Source organism: Zonotrichia leucophrys, chromosome 4A (genome assembly GCF_028769735.1).
Source record: "Zonotrichia leucophrys gambelii isolate GWCS_2022_RI chromosome 4A, RI_Zleu_2.0, whole genome shotgun sequence".
NCBI lineage: Eukaryota > Metazoa > Chordata > Aves > Passeriformes > Passerellidae > Zonotrichia > Zonotrichia leucophrys.
In genome coordinates this window covers 4,681,316-4,708,212 of record NC_088174.1, presented here as the reverse complement: position 1 = coordinate 4,708,212, position 26,897 = coordinate 4,681,316, and the positions used below count along the sequence as shown (strand labels likewise).

The window sequence follows — 26,897 nt, the reverse complement described above, 5'->3', positions numbered from 1 at the left end:
ATCCAGCCCAGTTAAAAGGAAGGGTAATTAATCTCTGGCAAGAACTTCTTCAGCCTCCAAAAGTTTCCAACCTCTGGGGTTTTTTTCTGCCTTTCCCTGTCCCATCCTGTGGGCACCCTGCAGGATCAGCTCTCCCTCAGAGTTCTGTTGATGCTTCCAAGCAACCTCTGCTCTGGCCACCATGTAAAGCCCAGGAAAGAAAAGAGAGATGAGCACAGGGATTTGTGAGGATGGGACCAGCCCTGGGACCAGCAGCTCTGCCCTTGAGAATAGAAGGGTTAGGTCAAAGCATGGATTTGGTCTTGAGATGTCAGAAAAGCCCTGCATCTCATGGGGCAGCTGGGAGCAGGCTTCAGTCTGGGGAGGGATATGCCCTGCATTGCTTCCTACAGGAGGACTGGGAGGTGACTTCCCTGGGCACAGCCAGGGGAAAACCAGGGGGGTCAGGAGCAACCTGGAGGGATGATGCCAGCACCTCTCTGCTCTACACACCTGCTCTCCAGAAATGGCAGAGCTAGACTCATCCCCTCCTTGTCTTAGGGAGCCTCAAGAGTGGGTTTCTGTGTGGCCTTGACCACAAGTTCAGGTTGCTGGGGAGGAGCTGTGTCCTCCCAGGTGCAGTGGGAGCCATGTGTTGGGCTCTGGCTTGGGGCAGGAAGGAGCCCAGCATTGGTAAAAGCAGCATCTGGGCACATGTGGGCAGCCAGGCTGGCACAAAGCAGATGAGAGTGTCAGTGCTCATCAGGGTGAGAGCTGAGCAGGGGCTCTGTGTGGGCTGTGCAGGCAGGACCTGAGCTCATTCCTGTGACATTGATTCAGCAGCTTGGTGCAAACCCACTCCCCACAGGATCCTGTTGTGTCTGGGCATCCTGCAGCTGACCCCACTGCCCACAGCACCCTCAGCATCCCCGAGCCTGTACCTGCTTGTTCACAGCCAAATTCAACAGGGCTGGGTCCTGCCACAGAGCAGCTGCTTCCAGAGCTGGAAATGCGCAGCTTTCTCCATGCTTTAACACCCTTTAAAAAAAAATCAAAGCAGATGGAGCTGGACTACAAGCAGCTCAGTGTCAGCCCTGATTAGATAATTCTGTTGGGCATTTCCCCACTTGTGACCTCTGCTCCTGAGAGCTTTTAAAGGCATGTAAAGATGGAATTTCACTTATCTTCAGAGCCATTTCCTTCTGAGCGCTGCTATTATACCTCAGATGATATGAAACAAAGGATATTAAAAGACAGATTGAATTTTCACTCTGATCCAGTCTGGGGAAACAAAGGAGTTAAATTAGTGCTTTGCTTCTCGTGCATCAGCCCTGTGTCTCAAGCAGCCACTGTGTCCTGCACATTCCTCCTTGCACCACACATGGGACACCCCACCCTCCTGCAGGAGCAGCTCTGTGTGTTTGCCCTCTTTGGAGGCTGCTGTTGTTCCTGTTGCTGGTGAAGATGGAAATGTGTTTATCTGTGATCACAATCCAGTGTCCTTGTCCTGGGACACCAGTAGCACATGTATTTTGTCTCCAGCAGGTACACATCTCCTGACCTCTGTGGGCTGGCCCCGTGCTGGTTCTGTGGAGGATGTGAAGCTGGAAAAGCTTTGGGATCTCAGTTCTGGAGACATCATCTTGGACTTTCAGTTCAGAGTCTCCCTGCCCAGCTCCTGTGTGCCAGCCCTGAGAGCAGTCCTGGGAAATGCCACAGGGCAGGACACAACCCTCAGCAGCAGGCTAGTGAGCCTCCTCCATTTGCGTGTAATTGCAGCTTTTCTTTTGCTTGGAAGTTTTGGAAAATCATCATGTTTTGCAGTTCCTACCTTTGTGCCAGCAGATGACAGCAGTAGAACTGAGGTGAGGGGTGATACCTGTAGATGTTTGGGGCTTTGGTGATCCCAGGTGACAGTGTTAGTGTCACTGGGCTGCCACTTTGGGCCCGAGTGGAGCCCAAATAGCAGCAGTCCCTCTCAGATCACTACCCAGAGGGGATACCTAAGGGTGCTTCTGAAGGGCACATCCTGTGCCTGAGATTTTTTCCAACACTGCTGCCTGCCTGGCTGCTCCCTGCACGTGCTGCAGTGGTGTTGCTGAGCCTGTAGAGGAGACATCCCTCCTGCCCTGCTCACAGACCCACAGCCCCTCCTGGCTTCAACCACAGAGGCAGCTGCCCCAGACAGGCACAAAGGTCTGCACAGGGAGCCAGTCCCTTCTCAGGGGCTGCCTGGGGCAGATTGCTGCTCCTCCACCAGCTCCTGGGCTGTGGCTGCCACCAGGACTGCTGTGCAGAGCTCAGTGAATGCAAGGCTCTGCTTCTCTCAGCCCTGTGAGACCAGAGAGCTCTTCAATCCTGACCTTCAAACTTCATCTCCCTTCACCACGGTTTCCTTTGACTCTTGTTGCTGCCCAGATTTTCTCAACAGCTGTCCTCTGCCTCGCTGGCTTTGTGCCCAGATCAATCTCTCTGCAGCTGTGCAGTGCCCTCCTCACTGCCCAAGGTCCTCCTTGAGTCCCTGCAGCCTCCATCCCCTGAGACCAGGGGCCTGATGGAGAGAGTTCAGGGCACCTCCAGCTCCGCTGCCATGGAGTGAGAACTGTAGCACTTGGACTATTTCTATTTCTATTTCTATTTCTATTTCTTTATATATTTATATTTATTTATATATTTCTATTTTTTTTATATATATATATTCTATTCTAAACCCCCCAAGCGCAAACAGGGCTTGGTAAATAATATTGTGATGAAGGGGTTTAGATGGAAGAGATCTGACAGCCCCCATTGAATGTGGTCTGAATGCACAGCCCTGTTCCCTCTCCTCCCTGTATTGCAAGCCCCTGCTCCTTAGGGCATAAATTACTTACCCTTCCCTATGGAATTGAAAGCATGGTTAATTCACCAGCATGTTCCTGCTGCCCAGCAAAAAATTATGGCTGTCTCTGTCCTCCTCTGGCTAGCAGAGCTGCTCAGTACCTCTGCCTGCCTGGTGGAGGGGAGCAAAAGCTTTTATTTTTCAGGTGCTCTGCTTATTTCTGAGTCTTAGGTCTTATCTGTCTCTTCAGTAGGACAGGCAAAGTGCAAATATTGAAATATTTGCAAGTGGGAGTCGGAATTAATGCCCAAACACCTTTGCTGTAGTAGCTGGAATAGCTGGCTGCAGGAAGCAAGTGGGGATTTCCTGGTCTGAGTTCCTCCTGCCCATGTGTGACTTTGTTTTAGAACAGCGACTCACACTGGGTATCTCCTGGGTCCCATCTGGAGCCTGAGTGGGAAATTGTGCTCCTAGCAGTATTCTGAGATGTAAAAATCACTAGTGTGGAATGGCTGCAAAGGATGCTCAGTGCACAGGGAGCAGGCTGAACAAAATATGTCCTCAGGGCTCACCAGTGTGTGAGAGAGGCAATGTGATGTGTGATTTTTGGGCTATTATTAATTCAACAAAGAGTGCAGTGGGGCTCAGTGGAAGACTCAGGCTGGACCTGCAAAAGCCTCTATAACATTATTATATAGAGCACTTCTCCCTGGGAGGGATCCAAAGCATCATTTGTGGATGTGAATTCTTTTTATAAATCATGGGGCACATGATGGGCCACATTCACTTAGGCTGCCTCTTTTGCATCCTTCCTGGAAACTCATCTAATAAGAGCTGGCATCTGGGTGTTCAAACCTTGATGTGTTACCGGTTGTTAATTGCTGGCAGTAGAAGTGCTTCTTTTCTGCCTTGAAATGTGGAATCCCTTCCTAGAATTGCACTGGGGACTAATAAAAGCCACTGCCAGGTTTAATAGATTCTATCTCTCAAATTATCTGGATTAAATACAAGGACTGTGTACTGCCAGAGAGGGGATATTCCCAGTTTAACATTGCTTCTGGGACTTGGAGATCCCAAGACATTGGACCTGAAAATTGTGATTCTCCTTTGTGTGGAGGACGGGTTTGGCAGGAGTGCTTGGAAGTGGTCATATTTGCCTGAGTTAGAGAATTAATTGCCATAAAAACTATGGTTTTGTAACCAATAGTTACAGCTGCAGGAAAGATCAGAAAGCATCTAAATAAATCAAATTAACTACCTCCTGCTCCATCCATATGAGAGCAGAACCTTCCAGGGCAGGATTTAAACCACAGGCTGGTTGGTCCTTAACTCTCTCCTCCACTGATTGAGGAGAGTGAATAGTCAGAAACAGGGTCAGCTAAAGCAGGGCTCGGTGGGGCTGCTGTGCTGGGGTATGGGGGAGGCTGGTGTGGCATACACAGGTGCTCTCAGTCAGGGATGGGCAAACCCAGACAGAAGCGATGAGGAGGCAGCTGGCTCCTGTAAAACATCACAGATCAGAGGCTGCGGGGCCGTGTGGTCCAACACGCTGTTAACGGGCAGGCAGTGGTGCTGGTGGTTGTTTCAGTAGCCCACCTTGCCTGGCTGGAGTTGGTGATGCCCAGGCAGGCTCACTCCCCCTCCCCGGTGGTTCCTGTCTCTCCGCTGCTCTTCTCCTCATGAGCCCGAGGATGATGAAGCGAGTTCCAGCCCCCGCTGCCCTTGCAGGCTTGCCCTGCTCCGCTGTGTGCGGCGGGGAATGCCAGCCCTGGATCTGCCTCTGGCTTTGCCGCTCCTCCCTCATTCCCAGCGCCCAGGAGGCTCCGGCAGCCCCCGCCTTCAGCTGCGGCGGCGCTGGACAGCTCCGGGGCGGGACCCTCAGCGGCCCGGCCCTGCCCCTCCTCCTCCTCCTCCGGCCCCCGTTCCGTCCCGTGCCTCCGGCCGGCCACCCTCGTCCCAGATCGCCGGCCGTCCCACCGCGGAGGAACCCCGGTTCCTCCGATCGTCCCGTCCCGTCCTGTCCCGTCCCGTCCCTTTCCTCCTCGTCCCGTCCCCTTCCAGTCCCGTCCCGTCTCACCCCGGTTCCTCCGACCGTCCCGTCCCGTCCCTCCCCTCCCCGTCCCGTCCCGTCCCTCCCAGTCCCGTCCATCTCTCCTCCGGCCTCCTCATGGTTCCGGCCATCCTGTCCTGTCCCTCCTTCGGCCGTCCCTAATCTCCAGCCATCCGGTCCCGTCCCGTCCCTCCCCTGGCCTCACCCGCCCCCGGCCTACGGCGCTGCACCTTCACTCATCCCTTTCTGGGCCCTCCCTCCCTCCCTCCGTGCCTGCCCCGCTGCCCTGGCTGTGCCTGCCCTGCCATGTGCAGCGAGCCGAGGCCGAGGCAGCCCAGGAGGAGGGACCCGGGGAGGGTCACAGGGAGCCCTCCAGGACAGGAGGTTGCATGTGCTGCTGTCAGGATGGGCCGAGGCTGCCGAGCACAGCAGTAATGAGGATAAGGAGAAATGCTGTCACCTCTCCCTGGGCATGGTGGCCCTGTGCTTAGGAGGAACTGCAGCTGTTGGAAGGTGTTTGGTGTGCTGGCAGTAAATTCCTGCCCCGGAAAGGCTTCTTTCCCTACTCCTCATATCTCCTAACCTCTCGCTAGTGTGAAATTCATGTAAATTTTGGGAGTCTGACGCAGGCCTGAGAGAATTTCCAGTGTTCCCTATGTCCCTCCCAGCAGCCAAGGCCATGGGGTGTTTGGGACACACCAGCTCTGAGGACAGGAGTGATGCCCAGAGCTGTGCTGTGGCCCTGCTGCAGTCCCAGGGCTCTGTTGGACAAACAGAGCCCTTCCTGAATCTCCCAGCGCTGCCTGGCCTGGAGGGTCCGTGCTGGCGTGGCCAGGGGAGAGGCAGTGCACCACCAGGGCTGGGTCCATGGCTCAGCTTGGTGACATCCCCCTTTTGTCTCCTCACAGGCCAACCCCGCTCCCATTATGGTGAACACTGACTCGCTGGAACAAGGGCTCTCTGTAAGTCTCCAGGTTTCCTTTTGCTTCCTTTGATCAAGTGCTGCATTTTCCCTGCTCAGCAATGCAGGAAAGACTTTCCCAGCTCAAGGAGGCCCTGGTAAGGCAGCAGAAGATCCTGATATACACGCCATGTCCCCACAGCTCATCCCACCCCAAACCTTGGGGCTGGGTGACACAGCACAGAGCCAAGGCCAGCAGCAGGTGATGCTGCGGCTCCAGCACAGGGAGGCACAAGGCAAAAGGACTCAGCAGAGGAGCTGGGGATCCCAGATGGTTGTGTCAGGGTTAATCATACAGCCATTTCCTCTGCCTCCCGTACAGGGGGGTTGAGAGGCTCTGCTGGAGCATCCTTTACCTTCCTGCACTGCCTCAGCCTGCTTAGGCAACCTCAGGAGGAGTACAGAGTTCTCCCTCACCAGTCCTCAGGGCAGCAGGGCCCACCAGGTGCTGCTCCTCTCCCACTGAAGGCTGCCAGCAGCTGAGCAGTGCTTGGTGAGTGTGTTTGCAGCATTTGGCACCGTGTAGTAGTGGTGTAGTATAAGATAATCCTCCTCAGTTTGTGGCAGACAGGGTTTGCCTCCTGCTCCATCCGTTCCCCAGAACATTTGTAACTCATTTCTGTGGGACAGATGAAGGGAGCAGGGTGGCCAGCATGGGTGTCTGGCCAGCAGCACTGGCTCTGTGCTTGTGGGGTGTTTCCCTTCTTTGCCCAAAGGAGCCCAGCTCACAGCTTTGCCAGGGCTGGGTGCTTTGCCTCGGGTTTACTTTTGATGAATCAAACTGCAGCTGCCTTCACAGCAGTGGAGCAGCACCAGGACTCAGAGCTGGGGTGGGTCCATGTCTGGAGTCAGGGTAGTGGGCACAGGTGAATTTGCCACAGCTGACTTCTGGGGGTTGAATTTCCCCTGTAGAAATCTGCAGATGTCATCCCACAGCCTGTGGTGGGGTCAGTGCCCATCAGAGCTGCACTGGGATGTTGAGAAGAGCCACAGAAAAGAAGGAGAGCCTGGCTGAGACCTTTCCAGCCCTGGCTGCATGGTTTAATTAAGCCTGAATTAAAGCCACCTGACTGGGGAGGAAGGCAGTGGTGCATCTCTCAGTGTGCTGGTCGAGTCCAGCAGCCTTGTATCAATGTGGCAGAGGGGAGCAGCTGTCCCCAAAGGTTACTTTCCCCAAACACATGGTAGGGCAGAGAGGAATTCCTGGGTGGAAAGTCTGCTTTCACATCCATTTTATACCCTCCCTGAGTACCAAATGTCACACCTCTGGAGGAGCATTGCCCACTCATCACTGCATCCTGTGCCACCCTCCATCCATGCCCATCCCTCCTCCCTGCCCCTGTGAGCCCAAGGGCAAGGAGAGGTGAGCCCAGGGGCCAAGGACAGGCTCTGTCACCCCAGGCAGGTTCCTGAGCCCTGCAGAGCCCAGGAAGCTCTGGGAGCCCTCATGTGGGGCAGCAGCCACTCCTTCCACTGCAGGGCACTCCTGCCCTCCTGGCTGCTTCCCTGGCTCCAGCTCATCAACCTCACATCCCTCCCTCTCCCTCCACTTCCATATCCCTGTCCACCCCTTCTCCCTGCACTTGGCTGGGTTTCAGGGGGTGCTCTGCACCCCAGACAGATGCCACCTTCATGCTGGGGGTGGCAGTCACTGATCCCATCCATCCAAACTCAGCAGAGCATCCTGGGAGCACCTGTCCTGCAGGGGTCCAAAGGGCCACCAGGTTTAGCTGTGCCCTGCTGGCTGTGATCTGGTGTGTGTCACCTCTGACTGCCCAGAGCAGGGGAGACAGCTCAGTTTGATTCCTCTCAGCATCCAGCCTGGAAACTCTTGCCTTCTACTCCATGTTATACAAGGAAACAGGCCTTGCTCCATCTTTTCCTTCTCTGGGGTGCTGGATTCCTCAGACTTCAGAGAAAACAACTGCCCAAAATCTCAGCAGTTTCCCAGGTCAGCAAAGGAGCCACACCAGGACCTTGCTGCAAACACCAAAATGCCCAATCTGGAAACATGAGGTTTTTTTACAAACCCAAAATCTGAAGCCCATTGGTACAGCATGTATTTGGAAGGGTTAAATTCACATCTTCCAGTCTTTAATTACTTAACTATTCATTGCTTTCCTTAATGATAAACAGATGGAAGTAGTCTAGTTCCTTCCTGTTCTAGTTCCATTGATTGCATTGGACTGGCTGTTGGGCTTGATTTGGCCCTGCCTGTTTATCAAGAAGTCTGTTCTGCATTTCAATGTCCCCATCCACCCACTCCCATCCCCAGGAGCACTCTAAGGTGGGGGCTGCAGCACTGGGAAGGCTGGGGCTCAGTCCGTGGCTTGAGCAGAGCCCAGCACCTCCAGGGTGTAAAAACCCAAATAACCCATTATAAAATGCCTGCAGTGTTAAAATCATCCCTTGATGATTTTAAGGAGAGTGCTGGAGGGCATCACCCATGCTCACAGTTTCACATCTTGGTGGATTTTTCCCATCATGTCCATAATGTGGAGATGGAGAATTGGAAACAGAGTTTCCATGGCAGACGAGGTCTCTGCATTTCAGAACTGCCTCTCTAAAGCTAAAACAACTTCTTGCTGCCAGGCAGTTTCAAAATGAACAAGGAAAGTCACTCCAAAGCCCTTGAGGAGTTGAAAGTTTCAGAGTGAGGTTTTCAGTTGAAGGTTTTCAGGTTTCCTTGGATCTTGGTTTGGTGCCTCATTGCCCAGCAGTGAGGTGCAATCACCTTCAGTTGCTTAAAAACCAGGTGTGAGGATGGCAGATGCTTTCCAGGCCTGATCTCAGCCAGTGGGTCCCTCACACCTTGGCCCAAGTGCTGGCTGGGCCCATCCCAGTGCCAGTTCCACAGGCAGTGTGGCTGTGCTGTCCTCACAGCTGTTGTAGGGCTGCAAACCCTTCACTCTGCCCAGCTCAGCAGGTCGGTCCTCTGGCAAAGGCTGACCCCAAACAGGGCATTTATCCCCTCTGTGCACGAGGCCAGCACCGTGGGCACTGCACACGAGGGGCTGAGGCCAGGGGATGCCTGGAGGGCAGTCAGGAGGTCTCAGTGCTGCAGCAGGACACATGGACACGGGCAGGTGAAGGGAGGCAGCTCCTGACCTATTTTCCCTGGGCCCCCTGCCATGTGCAGGCAGGCAGAGCTCTCCTGTGCCAGCGCTGGTGGTGCCAGTGCCAGCAGGGAGGTGCCCATTGCGCCCGCTGCCCTGGCACGGGGCTGCTCCCCTCTCCCCGTGCTGGGGCAGCTGTGGGGCATTGCCAGGTGCCCTCCACACCCAGGGCTGGCTGGCACAACCAGGGGCTGGCTCTGCAGTCTCCATCAGACCCTCTCCATTATCTCGATAAAGGGCTGCTGCACCAGCAGGTCCCAGTGCCCACATCCCAAGCACAGGATACGGGCAGGACCATGCTCCAAAAGGGACTGTGAACTCTGTTATCCTTCCTACAGGGGATTTACTCTTGCAGCCTGGCTGCCTATCTGGGTTGCATTTGAGGAACCTGATCTTTACCTTATGAATCAGGCCTTCTTTTTTATTTAAAAAACAAACCAACAAGCAAAACCACAAAAAACAGCCAACCACCCCCCAACCCAAAAACCCACCTCAAATCCTTACTCTGCAGCAAATTCCAAGGGGTGTTCCACGTGGGCTGTGGCGGTGTTGGCCGGCAGAGCCTGCAGACAGCTTGCAGTAGCTCTGGAAGATGTGTGCTCCTCTGTTTATCAGATGAGTGTTCGCTCTGCAGCCTTCTGTTGATGAGCTAAATGCCATCATCGGTAACTATTCCCCTCCTGCTCAAAGGAGGAGAGGGCCAGCAAAGGCGCCTCTTCCTGAGCCATCAGGTGGGCTTGTTGCACAGGAAGGGCCTGGAAAAAATACCCATACTCTTTTCCATGAGAAACCAGGTGATCCTTAGGATCAGGATATGCTGGGAACAGCTAATTGGCCCCTGACACTGCTGTGAGCTCTGCAGGTGTTACCCGAGGAGAGCAGGGTGTGGTGCATCTTCCCAGCCAGGCATCTTCTCTCTGGAGATGGCCCCAAACAGGATCTGGGGAGCAGCACAGGGCACTGGCAAAGGACAGGGCCATCAGTCTGTGGCAGAGCCAGGTCCTGGCAGCTCTGGTGGTATCATGGGGAGGTTTTTGCCGTCAGTGAGTGACTGGTATTTGATTTTCCGACGCTGGAACGTTCGCTTTGTTGGCTTGTTCCCTTGGTTACGTGGTATATATTAAGTTCTTCATTTGCCTTCCTTATACAATTAACTGGCATTCCATTAAGTGAATTTTGAAAACACAACCAGTGCCAAAACTTCACTGTCAGGCCTGGCTGACCCCAGCAGACACCGCACCAAGCAAGCACCTACGCCACTGGTTCTGTGGGAGCAGTGCAGAACAGTGCTCAGCATTGGCAGCCCGGGGATTTGGGGAGTGGGGCTGTCCCAGCTCAGCTGCCTGGCAGCACCGGGGTGTGTGACAGGTTTTGTGCAGGGCTCTCGGTGCAGCCCAAATGTGTGACAGGGTCTGTGCTGGGCTCTCGGTGCAGCCCCGGTGCCGCTGGCAGCCCCGCCCCGCGCTGGCTCTGCTCATGGCTCACAGATTGTCAGAGCTCTCTGCAGATCCCATCCTGCAGGGATGTGTACGCTGTTCCCTGCGCCCGTGGGTGTGCATATGGCTGCCTGTGTGGCAACTGTGCCGAGTGCCAAAGCACAGAGGACAATGTGTGTAGTAGCAAAGGGTGCCAGCAATCCGAGCTGCTGGAAAACCAGGGAGAGGCAAGGCTGCACCCCACGCACCGGGATAGCAACTGCAGAGAGGGCTGGGATGGGATGGGATGGGATGGGATGGGATGGGATGGGATGGGATGGGATGGGATGGGATGGGATGGGATGGGGTGGAATGGGATGGGATGGGATGGCATGAGGTCTGTGCTGAGGGAGGCTGTGCCCAGGGAGGCTCTGAGGGTGGCAGGAGCCAGCGAGCTGGCTGCACTTAGGGTTAGTCAATATGGGAAGATGAGAGGAGGAAAAGCAGCCCATGCGCAAGGGGGAACCTGTGGCAAGGGAAGCAATGCCCCTCTGCCCATAGGAGCACAGCACAAGGTGGCACACCATGTGTGCCTGACCCTCTGAGGCTGGCAGGGATCCTGCTGTGGGTTAACCCCGTCACTGTAGAACACAAAAGAGCACAAGAGCACGCTGCTGTTCTCAGGGTGAAGAAAAGGGTAGTTTATTTTCTGACTTCAACATTTATAGTTTTCCAAAAGTGACAGTGGATTGGAGGGTGACAGTGCCACCTCTCCAATGACACTGGACAAACCAACAGTTTATCAACTTTCTCTTCCTCCATAAAAGAATGCAGAACAATGAGTTATTTAAGTTATTTACAGAAAGTGTGTGAGAAAGTTTGCTACAAGAATGTCAACATCAGAAGGCTTAGAAAATCTTAAAAAATCAGGGCAACAAACCTCACCACTTCTGGTGCTTTTCTGCTGCAGGATCCTCCTGTAAGGGCTGGCCAAAGCCCTTCCCAATGTGCTGGGAGGATTGAGCATCCTACTATTGGAGTGTCTGATGTCCCAACCCTGAACTGTCCCCTGAAATCTTCCCATGGCTGAGAGGCAGCAGGCACAGGGCATATCCAAGGAGGGACAGCACACCCAGCCTGTGTTCCCTGGACCCTCATTCCCATCTCTTTTCCCAGCCTCATCCTTGAGGTGCAGTACAGGGTGTGGGATTGCTTTGGCATCCCAGGGCAGGGGATGAGGGTGTGTGTGTCACAGGGGGCACAGCCCTACCCCAGACCCTGTCCTGCAGCACTGCTCCTCTGCCTGGGCCCTGATTGTTGCCACCCAGAAAAACTCCTGTTTCCTCTTCCTACCCATCAATAGAGCCTCAGCCAGCCTCGCTGGGTTTTCTTCTGTGGTGTCAGATGATGCTTTAGCATAAAGGATGGCTGCTGTCCCCTCCATGGAATGCCCCAGCACTCTGGGGGTGTGGAGCATGGCAGGGCTGTGCAGATAGCAAGGAGCTGGGAAAGCAGGATGCAGCCAGCATGCTGGTGCCTCATGAGGGGAACTGTGTCCAAACAAAGGCATGTCAGCTCCAGTTTGGGGTACAGAGCATATGCAGAAAGTGGCTCCATATGATCTGTGAGCCATCAGTTAATGGTGGATGTAAAACCCACATGAGGAGCCCTGCATGTTGTCCATAGGCCACAGGCAGAGGCAGGACTGCACAGTGAGAGAGGGGTTTGTTTGCCTGCCGAGTGCAGGTTCCACTGCCTCTGCCTTGCCATACAGAACTGCCCATGTGCCATCCCTTGTTCTCCAGAATTACTCAAATTATGAGGTTGAGTTCAGTCCCCTCCAAAATAAATGTGAGTCAACAGTGTGCCCTGGTAGCCAAGAAGGCCAACCTGGGCCTGGGGTGCAGCAGGGACAGCATCACCTGATGGGCAAGGGAGGATTGTCAGGCTCTGCTCCCGCTGGGGCAGCCTCACCTCGAGCCCTGGGGCCACAATAAAAGGATTTACAGCTGTTAGAGAGCATGCAAAGGAGGCTGCAAAGGTAGAGATGGGTCTACAGGAGGCCATATGAGGAAAGGGTGAGGTGACTTGGCTCATTCAGCCTGAAGGAGACAGGACAGAGCTCCCCAGTCTGCAGCTTCCCCCTGAGGGGAATCAGAGGAGCAGACACTGATCTCTTCTCTGTGGTGACAAGGACAGAACCTGAGGGAAGGGCATACAGTTGTGTCAGGGCAGGTTTAGGTCGGACATTAGGACAAGGTTTTTCACACAGAGGGTGGTGGGACACTCAACAGGCTCCCCAGGGATTGTCAGAGCCCCAAGGCTGCCAGGGCTCCAGGAGCATTTGGACATCACTCTCAGGCACATGGCGGGATTGTTGGGGGGTCTGTGCAGGGCCAGCTGTTGGATTCCATGGCCCTCTGAGTTCCCTTCCAACTTAGTTTTCCTTGAAACTGTTGCTATTAAGTGTTGGATGTTTCAGTAGCCAATTGCATTGCAAATCTTGCTAAATTTTAGACCTTGGCAGCTCTTTCTGGCCTGATCCTGATGATATGGAGTGAAACCGTTACATTTTTCCCATGCACTGTTGATTATGTGGAGAATGGATTTTTTTTTGAGTCTACATTTACCATTTTACAGCCTACAATTGCATCCCTTTTTGTTTCTATTCATTATGCTTTCAAGAGCTCTGCTTTGATGCTTGGGGTATGGGAGATTTTTGAGCGTGGGGATCAGTGTGGTGTACAGCACTGAGACAGGCTACACCATTTTTGTACAGAAGGGCATCACAATGTTTGCACCTCTTACTGTGCCCCACTCTCTCACACCTTGTTTCCTTTGCACCCAGCTAATTTCGTAGAATAAATTATCCTGAATTTCCTGTTAATACAGTCATGCTACGAAAAGATTTAAAAAATATAAGCTGCTAAAGGTGTTTATTATGTTATTATGTACAGACATTTTTTTCCCTTTAAATGGACCGACCCCCTCTCTTGCCTTCCTCAAGCAGTGAATTCCTGAGGTTAATTATATGCTGCGTAACAAAGGTGTTATTTCTTTTTGTGCCTTCGGTTGTGTTCCTTTTCATGGCTGGAGAAATGAGCTGGGAGAATAAAGGCTTTGCACAGAAGTGCATTAAAGTCAGTGGGCTTTGGCTCATGCCCAGAGAGAAAAGCAGCACATGGTTTAATTCCAGGGCAGGCTCAGGCAGTTGCATTTAAGGCTTTTTCAGCGGTGATGGTGCAGCTTTTAGGTTGGATTCTTCATGTTCAGCTACCAGAGAGGAAAAACAAATTCCCCCAGGAGCAGCAGAGAGTCGTAACACGCTGTCTCCCTCTCTCCAGATGAATGGCAGTGATGGGATGTTCAAGTATGAAGAGATTGTCTTGGAAAGGGTAAGTACTGCTCACCCACCCACCAGCAGCCTCCTCCCCCTCGCCCACCCCCGGCCCTGCTGCCCCCCACACATCCCTGCACAGCCCATGGGAGAGCCTGGTCCCTGCTGCCCCCTCTCTTTCAGGGCTGTTACACCTGCTGTGCCAGCCTGGCTCCCACCAGGCTGGGCTTGCTGCTCCCCTCTCCCCCTGCACACCCCTCCAGAAGGGAGGGAGGGAGGAAGGCTTCTCCCTTGCCTCCCTCTTTCACACCCTCACCCCCACAAATTGATCAGTGCAGAGCATGGGGGAGCTCTTTGTCATTGCCTTTGTCAGAAAACAGAGGTGTGGGGAGCTCTGCTTGGGTGCACCCCACAACTGGGCACAGGGACCAAAGCCTCCCTGCCACCAGGCTCCCCGTCACTCTAGGGCACACAGCCTTGGGATGCTGTGCTCAAGAACAGGTTGTTTAGTAAAACAAGCCACAATGGAGGAAGCTCCTGCTCAAGCCTTTTCTTTGTTGGCAACACAGAGGTGATGGCATGTGCCGCACCAGCCACGGCTGGAATCAGCTCCCTCCATGTGTGGGGTTTATCCAGGGGCAAGCCAGCACCACACAGGGCACCAAGGGCTTTCTGTTGCCCAGGAAGCAGCAGGGGAGGAGGGACAGAGATGGAGTGATGGAGTGGGAAAAGCTGGCCCAGGGTTTACTCTGAGAGACAGGCACAGCCCTGCTGGCTGGGAGTGGCTGTGGTGGGAGGCTGCCCGCTTTCCCCACAGCACACCTTGCCTCTCCACAGCTCCCCTTCCCTCCCCACAGCTCCCTTTGCCTCCCCACGGCACACCTGGCCTCCCCACAGCACACCTTCCCTCTCCACAGCACACCTTGGCTCCCCACAGCTCCACATGAGCTCACCTGGCCTCCCCACAGCTCCCCTTCCCTCTCCACAGTCCCCCTTCCCTCCCCACAGCACACCTTCTCTCCCCACATCCCCCTTGCCTCCCCACAGCACACCTGGCCTCTCCACAGCCCATCTTCCCTCCCCACAGCACACCTTGCTCCCCACATCACCCCTTCCCTCCCCATAGCCCATCTTCCCTCTCCACAGCTCCCTTTCCCTCCCCACAGCTCCCCTTCCCTTCCCACAGCCCCCATCCCTCCCCACATCACCCCTGGCCTCCCCTCAGCCCCTGCCTCCCCCTGGTGCCGTGCCGGCGGCTCAGCTTCGCCGCGTGGCCGGCAGTGCAGGGGAAGAGGCAGCGCTCATTATTCTGTTCCTCTGTGCCTTTAGTCATCTCCCTCCTTCCCCTGGCTCTGCATCACAGAGGTGGGTGGACGGAAGGTTATCTGGGGCTGCCGCCTCACCCACCGCTTCCCCGGCGTGCCTGACGAAACCAGCCCAGAGGTTCCTTCCTTCCTTTTTGGGCTCAGTGCTTCTTGCTCCGGGCCCCAGTCACGGGCAGAAGCCTTGTCTGAGGGATTCAGAGTATCCTCTGTCCTCAGCACATGGTGGGAACAGGGAAAGAGCTGGCAGGACCACACAGAGAGGCAGCACTCATTGATGCCCTCATTTCAAAGCCCTGAGCAGCAATTCATTCTCCAACAGCAAGGAATCATGAGGGAATCTCACTGCTTGGCAGCCTGGGCCAACATGGACCACACCCAGGTCCTTCCCTTTCACCTGGTTCCTGTAGGATCCAACAATCCTGTCTTAATGCAGGAGAAGCACCCTGGTGCCTATGGGTGAGGCTGTCTCCTTGCTGGGGTGTTTGGCTTCCAGAATTGACCTCAGTGCACCCCAAAATCGTGGTCAGTCACTGTTATTAATCCTTGTCTTTGTTGTAAGGACAAACGTAAATGCAGCAGCATTTTGGGGGCAATAATAGCAGAAACACAATCTGCAGAGGGACATGGCTTTGTGTTTACCCACCACACATGTCCACAGCAGGAACTGCCCTGGCATCAGGGCATCAACGCTGATGTCAGCTAAGAAATCCCTTGAACTCCTTCTTGAGGTTTATCAGAATGAAAATTAACACCTCCCAGATCATTTCCAGGTTTTGTAGCTAACCAAGGACCTTCCATAGACAGGCACAACTAATGGCTGGAGATCATTTTGCAATCTCACCTGCCTTGCTGCAGCCAGGCCTGGTCTCTGTGACAGTAAAGAGCTTTTTTCAGCTAGGCACAGGGTAATCAGAACCCAGCATAGAGGAAAGAGAGCAGCCCAGACCCTTTACTGTTGAATGCCTCCGTGTCACATGCCAGCCAAATCCCAGCTGGCCAGGGAGCATCCGGGAGCACTGCACAGTGGCAGGCATTGGTGGCTCCTGGTGCTGTGTCACAAGTGTCACAAAGCCAGCTCTGCATCACTGATGCTGGGGCAAGATTGCTGGGGAGAAGGGCAAGTTCCAGCTAGCTGTTGGTGCTAAATTATCCTGGGGAGATGGAGTCCACAGGGACCCTGGAAGAGCAGAGCACCCCCTCATCCCCCACTGAGCACCAGGGCCATGGGCAGCCAGGAGAGCTTGGCCTGAGCCCACTCGTGTTCGAGAGAGGCAGGCACAACTGTCTGTGACTAAGTGTCAGCTCTTCCACATGAGGAAACAAGGCAAGGAGCCATCTGATTTTCAAGGCAGAGCAAAAAAGGCAGGAATTGTCCACTTGCATCAGGCATGGATCTGGAAGCAGCGCCTGTGAGTGTGTCACTAATGAGGATCCTGCAAGTGGGAGAGGTGGCACAGGGCCACAGCCACTCAATCCTGAGGTGCTGGGGGGATGGCCTGGAGATGAGCTGTGGTCCCTGCATTCCCCCAGGCAGAATTGGGCAGGACAAGCATGTCTGTGAGGAAAAGGAGACAGAACTGGAGAGCCCACTCCATCCTGATCGCCACCTCCACGCAAAGCTGTAGATTTTGTCATCAGCATTGCTGGTCCCCAGCTGGGCTTTGTGCCAGGGCTACATCCCAGGGTGCAGAGGGGCAGGAGTGGGATGCTGGTGACTGGCACAATCCCCGCTGCTCCGTGCAGGCTGCAGCATCGGTGTCTCCTCCTGGGGAGCAGCCAGCAAGGGGAGGTTTTCTCCGCCAAGGACCACCTCCTCTTCCCCCAGCTCCCCGCCTGCCTCGCGCTCTCCGTGGAGACGCGGTGCTGAGGGAGGTTCCCACTCTGCCTCCATCTGTTCAGTGCTCCACGCTGCTGCACTGAGGAACGCCAGCCTCTCCTCCAGCAGCATCCCTGAGCCCCCTGGGCCGGCCACCCCGCTGTGGGAGAGCTGCTGTCAGGGCTCCTCCTGCGCCCCAGGCAGTCCCAAAGCTGGGGGGAACCGCTTCAGGAGGGCTGGCAGCACGCAGGTGCCCATGGGGGCAGGACACTACGTTTGATTTCCCACAGGGGAACTCCGGCCTTGGATTCAGCATAGCGGGAGGCATCGACAACCCCCACGTTCCAGATGACCCGGGCATCTTCATCACCAAGATCATCCCCGGGGGAGCAGCAGCCATGGATGGCCGTCTAGGGTGAGTACAGGGCTGGGGGAGCAGCCAGGGGGTCACCCAGGATCTCTGCATGGACCCTCTAGGCCTAACCCCTTTTCCCAATGTGGTCTTTGGCCTCCATATGCCTCTTTCCCACATCCAGATCCCCTCTGGACAGGGTTGTCCACCATCGCTGGCCACCAGCCTCCTGTCTGTAGCCACCTGTCCTCCCCTCCCTATATCAGGCTCGTGCTCCCACCCATCCCTTTACAGCCCAGGGCAGGGACCCAGCCTTCCTTCTCATCTCCCATCTCCATCAGGGTTGCACTATAGGGACCAAGCCCTGCTTTGGGAGGGATCCCTTTCTCACCCCAGCAGGGCGTGATCTGCCAGCTTGAGCAGCTCTCATTTGGTGGCTGGAGGAGGGTGGCACAGGGTGACCAGAGGAGGGTGGCACGCGCTGGTGGTTCCCCAGGGATGCTCAGGGCCACGCTGTGCCCACAGGGTGAACGACTGCGTGCTGCGGGTGAACGACGTGGACGTGTCTGAGGTGGTGCACAGCAAAGCAGTGGAGGCCCTGAAGGAGGCCGGCCCCGTGGTGCGGCTCGTGGTGCGCCGCCGGCAGCCCCCGCCAGAGACCATCATGGAGGTCAACCTCATGAAGGGCCCCAAAGGTGAGCGCTGAGCTCTGCTCACTGCGCCAGGGTGCCCCCCTGCCCCACAGGACAGCATGGGGTGACTCTTGGTGTGAGATGTGCGGTGCAGGGCAGCCTCAGGGGGGTGTGGCATGCAGGGTGGCACCGCTGCAGTGCAGGGTGCTGAGGGGTGGCTGAGCAGCGTGGAATGCTGTGGGACAGGGGGTATGGACAGACCCACAGTGCTGGGGGACAGGGAGTATGGACAGATCCACAGTGCTGGGGGACATGGGGTATGGGACAGACCCACAGTGCTGGGGGACACGGGGTATGGGACAGACAGACCCACAGTGCTGTGGGACACGGGGTATGGGACAGACCCATGGTGGCCAGGCTGGGGTGACCCATTGCCTGCTGGGTTTGGGCAGGGTGTGAATGCCTGTGAGGCACAGTGGCTGTGGTCTCTGTCTATCTGTCTGTCTGTCTGTCCCTCACCTGCATTCTCACTCTCCCTCAGGCCTGGGGTTCAGCATTGCAGGGGGCATTGGGAACCAGCACATCCCTGGGGACAACAGCATCTACATCACCAAGATCATCGAGGGAGGCGCTGCCCAGAAGGACGGGCGCCTGCAGATCGGGGACCGGCTGCTTGCGGTAAGCCCCGTGCCCACAGCCAGCTGTGAGGAGAGGCTGAACAGCTCCCACTGCCATGCAGTGCTGGTCCTGAACCCCAGCACCCATCCTGTCAGCAGCTTCACCCCTCTTCCCTGGGGCTCCTGCTGGCATGTTGCTGTGGGAGGGCAGGCTCAGTAATGTCTGCAGGCAGGGGGGCCAAACCCAAGGTGATGGGACAATGCCTCTGGAGCTGCTGTGGCACCTCCCCTGCCCTGCTCCCTGCCCTCCTGCTCAGCCATGTCACCTTTCCTTCTGGCAGGTGAACAACACCAACCTGCAGGACGTGCGGCACGAGGAGGCCGTGGCTGCCCTGAAGAACACCTCTGACATGGTGTACCTGAAAGTGGCCAAGCCTGGCAACATCCACCTCAACGACATGTACGCGCCCCCCGACTACGCCAGCAGTACGTACGCCTGGCTGGGCACGGGGCTGGGGCACCTCAGCCTGCTGGGCTGGGGGCACACGGGGCTGGGGGCACAGGGGCTGGGGCACCTCAGTCTGCTGCGCTGGGGGCACACGGCACTGGGAGCACACAGGGCTGGGGGCACAGGGGCTGGGGCACCTCAGCCTGCAGGGCTGGGGAGCAGGGCTGGGCTGGTCTCGTGTCCTCACTGTCTATGCATTTCTGCTCCTGATGGCCTTCTCCTCCCCTGCAGCCTTCTCAGGCTTGGCTGACAACCACATAAGCCATAACTCCAGTCTGGGCTACCTGGGCAGCGTTGAGAGCAAGCCTGCCTATCCCCTCCCTGCCCAGGTGACTCCGTCCCGGTACTCGCCCATCCCTCGGCACATGATTGGAGATGATGACTTCACCAGGTGAGCACCAGGCAGCAGCATCCCCATCATGCTCCTTCTCAGTCCATCACTTTCTCTCTGTGGTGACTTGATGTCATCCCCACTGCCAGTGCAGAGCCTCAAAAGGCCATTTATTGCAATGCCTGAGGTCCCCATAATGAGCTCTGTGCTCACCCCCTGAGACCAGCCCTGCTGTGTCAATCTCTGCCTTGCTGCATTCACTCCCTCTCCATTCCCTCTCCTACTCTTTCACAAGCCTCACACAACTGCATTTCAGTTTCATTCTCTTGCTTATTTCACAATGGCTGCAATACAAGGTGTTCCCTGCCCTGATGGTGCCATCCAGCAGTGCCACAGGCTGCCAGGATGTCCCCAGGTGGAGCTGGGACAGGGATGGAGGGCCAGGGGGAGCTCAGCCTTGCAAATAAGCCATGCTCCCTGAGACTGGCAGCCCAAACCACCTGCACTCAGGTGTAATTCTGCCAGCCCCTGGCCTGACAGCCTCCTGTCCAGCCCTGGCACAGCCCCCTTTGCCCCAGTAGAATCCTTTAATCTGCATGAACAGGTTTGTTTCCTGAAGCCAGGAAATAAAGAAACATTGCTCTGAGCCTAAATGCAGTATAAAACTTCTCCAAAGCCTCGAGCTGAGGCTGGGAGAGAGAAACCTGGAAAGTCCTGCTCTACTAGGTGATTGTTACAGCTTCCCCTCTTCTTGTCACAGCCTTGGGGCCAGTGCTCTGAATGTGCTATCCCCAGGGCCAGGACTGTAGGGCTTAGGCTGATTAATAAGGACCAGCACTCGGCTTAGGCTTAGGGCTGGCTCTGCTGTTTGGAGCAAGGTTGCAGCTGGTTTTGGGAGTGTGCCTACAGTGGAGGATGCAGTGGCTTTGTCCAGGATTCTCCCATTCTGCAGCTGAGTGCTGGATGCTGGAGTGGGAGACCCTGACTGATCTGCTGTAGGTCTGCCATCCTCCTGGAGAGTGTCTGCACTCATCTTTGTCACAGGGCTTTCTCACCTCCTGATGCTCAGCCACAGCTGGGTGTCCCTGCACGCCATGACCTGTGCAGCACTGTCTCCCACCCTCCCCACCACTCCCACTGGGCTTGGCACCATCAGTGCCAGTTCTGGAGCCTGTTTCTGGCACTGCATTCTCAGCAGGTGTAGCAGCTTCTGTGCTGTCAGGGCACAGGGGGATGATGCCACAGGCAGGAGCAGTGCTGTCTGCCATTACAGTGCACCACAGAAGGGGCTGAGTCACAATATTTGGAAAACACACCAGAGACCCTGGTCCCAGCAGGGTGTCCTTCTTGCACCTGCCAGCATTCCCATTTGTGGGTTAGAGAGCAGAAAGAGCAGCCCAGCTTAGGCTTAGCCAGTGGCAGTGGCACAGTGAGGGCTCAGCAGGGGCTTGGCAATGACAGTGGCACAACAATGGCCCAGCAGTGGCTCACGGTGGCTTGGCAATGGCAGTGGTATGACCTGGGCTTTCCAGTGGCTCAGCAGTGGCTTTCCAGTGACAGTGGCACAGTTATGGCTTGGCAGTGGCCCAGTAGTGGCTTGACAATGGCCATGGCACAGCAGTGGCTCAGCAATGGTTCAGTCGTGGCTTGGCAGTGACAGTGGCACAGCAATGGCTTGGCAATGGTTCAGTAGTGGCTTGACAGTGGCCATGGCACAGCAATGGCTCAGCAGTGGTTCAGTGATGGCTTGACAATGGCCATGGCACAGCAATGTCTTGGCAATGGTTCAGTGGTGGCTTGACAGTGACAGTGGCACAGCAATGGCTCAGCAGTGGTTCAGTGGTGACTTGGCAGTGACCGTGGCATAGCAATGGCTCAGCAGTGGTTCAGTGGTGACTTGGCAGTGACAGGGGTGCAGCAATGGCTCAGCAGTGGCCCAGTAGAGGCTTGGCAGTGACAGTGATGGCTCAGCAGTGGCCCTGATGCAGCACGTGCTGGTGGCCACTAGAGGATGGTGCTGCCTTGTGGAAGGCCCCAGTGCAGGCAGGCTGGCACCACTGGGCCAGTGTGCCCAGACACAGCCCCCTGCCACCCAGCAGATCCACAGCCTGCAGTGGGCTCAGCACTTGGCTCGTGCTTCCCATGGCAGTGCTGAAAGCCTCCTGTGCATTGCTGAGCCCCCAGGGCAGTGCAGAAAGCCTCCTGTGCATTCCTGAGCCCACAGGGCAACTCCATGGCTGCGGGTCTGCTGGCACCAAGGTTGTGCACTGGCACCAGTGTGGGAATGCATCTCACTGGTGTGGGGAAAGGCAGCAGCTGTCCTGGAAAAGAAGCTGTCTCCCAGGAGGCTCCTGCCAGCCATTTTTCAGGAATAGCAGAGTGCAGTTTCCAGCCTCTCCCCCTCCCATGGCACAGGTGCTACTTAGATGTGGATGTGGCTCCAGTGACCCTCACATCCTGCAGCACCTAGGGCTGGGAACCAAAGAATCTGTTTTCCACCACAGCAACCCAGACCCAGCAGAGCCCCTCAGGATCCCCTCAGCAGCCCTGTGCCGAGGTCCCAGTGTTAACACTGACATTCAGCATGGGATCTGCCTGCAGGATCTGTGCCATCCCTCCTGTGAGGGGGATGGAAGCCAAGAGTGCACGTCAGGACTGAGACCTTGATGTACCTGGCTGGGGCTGCATTTCCTCCCCTCATTGTTGTAGGATCTCTTTGCCTTCCACCAAACTGTCTGGTCCTCACAGGTGCTGATGATGCTGAGTTGAGGTTGTGCTTCCTGCATGCTGCTTGGGCAGCAGCAAAACCCAAAGGGCAGAGCAAGTTCATCTCCTGGTTGGAGGCAGGGTTTGCAGACCCAGAAACCTGACCTATTTCTTCCCCTGAGAGAGCTCTAGCCCTGGGCACAGCTTTGCTGCAGAGGGACTGATGGCTGCAGCCCTCCCTGCCCCCTCACCACTGCCCCTAAGACAAGTGCTGGTAACATCTTGAGGACTTGGGGTTGAGCATCTTTTGACTGAGCATCTCCATGGTTTTGCTGATCTGCTGGTTCTGGTGTGTTCCAGCCCCCCACCCCAGTGCCCCAGGGTTCTCTCAGCACAAGTCTGCCAGCATTTTAGCGTGCCTCACTCAGTGCCATGCCTGGACTCCAGCATGGCTCCTAACACAGCCCAGAGATTTCCCCTGATAGCTGGCAGGTGAGTTGGTGGTCAGGCTGTTGAGCTCAATGTCAGGCCTTTGATCTGAAGTGCCTAGGATCCAGCCACAGTGGATGCACTGATGGTCTCCAGTATCATCTTGGCTGACAATCACTACCAGCCTGTGCTAATTGTCTGGCATCATTTATTCCTTATTTCAGTCCAGAGCTTGAGCTGGGAGCTGCCATTGTTCCCATCACATTGGTTTTTTCTCCCAGACAAAAACTGACACAGGAGTTTTGCGATGCCAGGCTGTCTTTCTGCTTTTGCCTGCCTATTGTTTGAGCTGTGACAGAATTAAGTCATCAAAAAATGAAGGACTTCTGTTGAGCTGTGCAGAGTCTGTGGCACTGGAGGGGTTCACGGGCTGCAGGCACACTTCCCATGCTATGGAGGGGCTTGATCCCACCCTCCTGGCTCATGGTGGTGGTCTGACGCCACCATGCAGTTCAGTGTTTCTGTGTGTCATTTCACGGTGGATGCTCTGTCTCTGTCCATGCTGTGTCTCATGTCACTCCACCTGCCACCTCTTCTGGTTTATCAGTCTCCACAGTGCTGAGGGCTGAGTCACACCAGGCTGCACTCGGGTGACTCCAGCCCCACCAATGTGCCACGAGGCCTGGGCACAGGAGAGCCTGTCACCAGCTCTGCTGCTCCTCACCCCAATCTCTCCCTGTCACTTGTGTGTCCTTCCAGGGAGCCCCGGAAAATCATCCTGCACAAAGGCTCCACCGGCCTGGGCTTCAACATCGTTGGGGGGGAAGATGGTGAGGGGATCTTTGTGTCCTTCATCCTGGCTGGAGGCCCGGCTGACCTCAGCGGGGAGCTGCGGAGGGGAGACCGGATCCTTTCGGTGAGTCGGTGGGGCACCCTCTGCCCCTCCATCCTCCCACAGCCCCGGCTGGGCACGGTTCTGGGGATTCATCCCGGGTGTCAGTGCGCTGGCGCGGCCCCGGGCTGCCTGCGGTGGGGGGGCTGGCCGGGGGCAGGTACCGGGGATGCCGGTGCTGGAAGTGCCGGTACCGGGCGTGGTGCGGGAGGTGCAGCGGCAGAGAGATGCGGCTCTGAGGGTACCGTGGGTACCGGTACAGGGCGGGGCAGCGGGGCCGAGGCGCAGGGCAGACCCCGTGGTTCGTCTCCCGTGGGTCTGGCTCAGCGGAGTCGCTCTGTCCCTGTCCCGGCAGGTGAACGGCGTGAACCTTCGCAACGCCACCCACGAGCAGGCGGCGGCGGCGCTGAAGCGGGCGGGGCAGACGGTGACCATCATCGCGCAGTACCGGCCCGAAGGTACCGCCACGGGAGATCGCGCTCGGCACGGGGAGCGGGACATGCAAATGAGGGGTGTGGCTATGCAGATGAGGCAGTTGTGTTATGCAGATGAGGAGGCGGGGCATGGCTGGCGCGCCGTCGGGAGGCCGGGGCGGGGGGCTGCGGGCGAGGCTCCGCCGGGGGCGTGTCCCGGGGGGCGGGGCGGGCTCCGATTGGCGGGCGCGGAGGGGGGCGGGGCCGCGGCGTCCCGCCGGCCGTGCCTGCGCGGCTTTGTGTGCGGGCCGGGGGTGCGGGGCCGCGGCCGCCCCGCCTCAGGTGAGCGCTGGCAGCCCCGCCGGGACCCACCGGCAGCGGGGCCGCGGGGGCTCCACGGGCCGGGGTCGCCTTCGGGGGAGGGGGAAGAGCTCCGCTTGCCGGAGGGCGTCGCCGCGAGGCCCGGCTCCATGGGGTCCCGCGGGCCTCGCGGGAGGGACCCTGTGGTCGGGAGAGCTCAGGGGTCCCGCAGGGCGATCACCGTGCGGGCGGGGCTGGGACCGTGGCATCGCTGCTGAGCTGGGGCTCGTCCCCCCTGCGAGCATCCCACCTGCGGCGCCGCCCCAGCCCTTCCTTATCGCTGGGTTCGGGTTCCCCGGCGGCGGCCGGGGCGGGCGGTGCCGCCGGGGGCAGCGGGGAGGGAGCGGGCAGTGCCCGCAAAGGGCTGCGCTGGGCGGCTGGAGCGTGGCCCGGGGGCTGCGAGGGCGAGCGCTGGGAGGGAGCGGGGCCGGGGCTGATCCCGGGGCCGCACCGTGCACGTGCCGGGATGCCGCCGTTCCCGTCCGCTGGAAAACGCCTCTCCCCTGGACCCCACCGGCTTTCTCCAGCAGCTTTCCCCACCAGCTGCTCTGTCCCCTCCAGGAGGCCGATGTCCCCCCAGGCCATGCCCTTCATCCCGTGCCTCCTGTGGCATCGCTGGGCGAGGTCCCGCTGTCCCGGTGTCCGCTGTTCCTCCATCCCATGGCAGAGGCCATTGGGGTGCGGAGTCATTGGTGCTGCTCAGGCTCTGCTGTGGGTGTGGGGTTTGTTTGTTTTGGCTTTTTTTTTTTTCTTTCTTTCTTTCTTTCCAGGAAGAGCTTAATGTTCTCGTATTTCTGGCTCCCTTTGCCACTTGAGATTTGGCAAAGACACCAACCGAGAGTGATTCTTAAATGTCAAACTGGACAAAATATTTTGAAGCCCCCTTAGACCGAGGTGGAAATGTCAGTGTGTTGTAGATGGTGACTTTCCACGTCCATGATGGTTCCTGGGGCAGCAGCACCCGGCACAGGGGCTGCAGCCATCCCAGGAGGCAGCAGTGTGGCTGTAAAGTGCAGGCTGTTGTGACTTGGAGGTTGCCCTCAGTGCTCCAGAGGTTTGAAAGGCTGGGAATCATGGAGAAACATCTCCCTGGTGGGTGTGAGCCCCCAGTGTGGGTGAGGCTGGACCCACTCAATGGGCTGTGTGCTCTCAAATGTTAGCTTTTTCTGTGTTTGTCATGTGAAAAGAGCAGGAGAGTTGGGTTGTAGGATGCCAAAGGAGGAGATGCTGGTGGAGAGGGGATTTGGGAAGTTCTGCCCCACTAGCAGAGGTGGAGGATGGCATTGTCTCTGTACCTGAGCGTGGGCAGGGCTTGCCTTGGGACTGGGTGAGCACAGTGTGCTCTGTGCCTGACCTCGCTGGGGCTCCAGGGGGCAGAGAGGCTGCTTGTGCAGTCTCAGGGGATGAGGGGCCCTCCCTGTTTTGTCCTGCCAGACACTAGGAGGGAAAAGAATCAAAGACCAAACCAAGAAAGGCAGGACAGCAGCTCCTCTTTCTAACCCTTCTTCTGAGCACAGCACCTTTGACCACTGCTGCCTGCTGTTGAGGAGGGGAAGTGATGGTTCCTTAGAGTTTTTGTGAGGTCTGTTTCCTCTGAGCACTTCTCCCCCTGACCTTTACCTGCTGCTATCACCAGCACTTGGATTTAGCAATTCCCCCTCCTCACACCCCATGCAAGAAAGCTTTGGATTCCTCACCTGAAAGTATAAAAAGTCACATTATGGCCTTTCTCTGAGTCAGTCTGTTCAAAGGGGAGTTCCAAGGCTGTGCAATGAGTTGTAAAAGCTTCTGAGCTTTCCCTTTGGCTGTGCTTCCTTCTGCTTTCCTAGGTCTGTGCAGAGGGAAGATGTCTGGGGTCAGGGTGCTAAAATGCTGGGCTGAAGCTGTCAGTAGTTTTTTGCAAGTGGCTGGGCTGAAACCTGTGACTGAGCATTTCTGGGCTCTGCTGATGGCCTGGCCTGGCAGAAGTGTTTGGATCCAGGGCTTTATGTGTACTCAGGAGTTGCTTTCCCCTGCCTGGCAGTGTCTTTCCTTTGTGCTGTCTCCTGGTGCTCAGCTGCAGAGCCAGGGCTTTGTTGGCTCTGCTGGGTGTGTTTGCAGGTGTGTCACACACGTGTGCTGCTGCTGGGATCCTGGGGCAGGCAGGTGATCCCTGCCTGTTGGTGGTGGTCTGTAGCACGTGCACACTCAGGGATTCCACTGAGGATGGACAGAATCAGGCCCAGCTCTAGGAACACCCACACCCTGGAAAGGGAAAGGCAGTAGGAGTGTTCAGGGGTGTTTTTATCGAGCTGCTGAGTGAGAAGAGCAAACATCCTGGCACACAGTGCCCTGGCACTCAGGGCAGGAGGTGCCAGCTCACCTGTTACATACCTTGCAGTGTTGATAAGCATGTCCTGAACGTGTTGAGCACTGTGGGGATCAGCCCTGGCTCACCTCCCTGCTGCACCCTGGGCAAGCTTCCTGGGAGGGTTTCAGCTGCTCAGGAGGTGCTCCAGAGCCAAGCTGGCCCTAAGTTGGGGAGCAAAGGCAGGAGCACTCCTTGCTGAGGGTGCTCTGCTGGTAATTGTCTCAGGCTGTTCCAATGTGCAGTTAAAGGGTGCCCATGGCACCTGGCAGTGCCCTGTGCTCAATTCTGGGGTATCCTTGTCTCCCCTGCTCTGGCAGGGAGGCTGTGGGTTTGCTTTGGCTGCTCTTCCCTCAGATGGAGCAAATTTGGGTCCTTGCAGACCCTTCCTAGGGCAGGACTGTGTTTGCTCTCTGGGGTTAAAGCCAGAGCAGCCCCTGTGTCCTTCAGTTTGCTGCAGCCAGCCTGGTTTGTGCTTCTTGTCATGTTAGTG

General features: G+C 56.6%; 1 protein-coding gene across 11 annotated transcripts in view; it reads left to right on the top strand.

Moving 5' to 3' along the window:
• DLG3 (discs large MAGUK scaffold protein 3) overlaps window positions 1–26,897 on the top strand; it is a 77,034-nt gene that overhangs the window by 33,876 nt on the left and 16,261 nt on the right. For 7 of the 11 annotated variants that reach the window (XM_064713202.1, XM_064713201.1, XM_064713200.1 and 4 more), the window contains 9 exons: window positions 5,756–5,809; window positions 13,684–13,734; window positions 17,108–17,232; window positions 17,695–17,864; window positions 18,343–18,479; window positions 18,760–18,904; window positions 19,158–19,317; window positions 23,152–23,308; window positions 23,640–23,742. In XM_064713202.1, the coding sequence (XP_064569272.1) occupies window positions 5,756–5,809; window positions 13,684–13,734; window positions 17,108–17,232; window positions 17,695–17,864; window positions 18,343–18,479; window positions 18,760–18,904; window positions 19,158–19,317; window positions 23,152–23,308; window positions 23,640–23,742 (1,102 nt within the window). Of the gene's footprint in view, window positions 1–5,755; window positions 5,810–5,855; window positions 5,907–13,683; window positions 13,735–17,107; window positions 17,233–17,694; window positions 17,865–18,342; window positions 18,480–18,759; window positions 18,905–19,157; window positions 19,318–23,151; window positions 23,309–23,639; window positions 23,743–23,952; window positions 24,040–26,897 lie in introns of those variants that run through there. The other 4 variants (XM_064713205.1, XM_064713207.1, XM_064713209.1 and 1 more) reach the window with 3 other exon arrangements.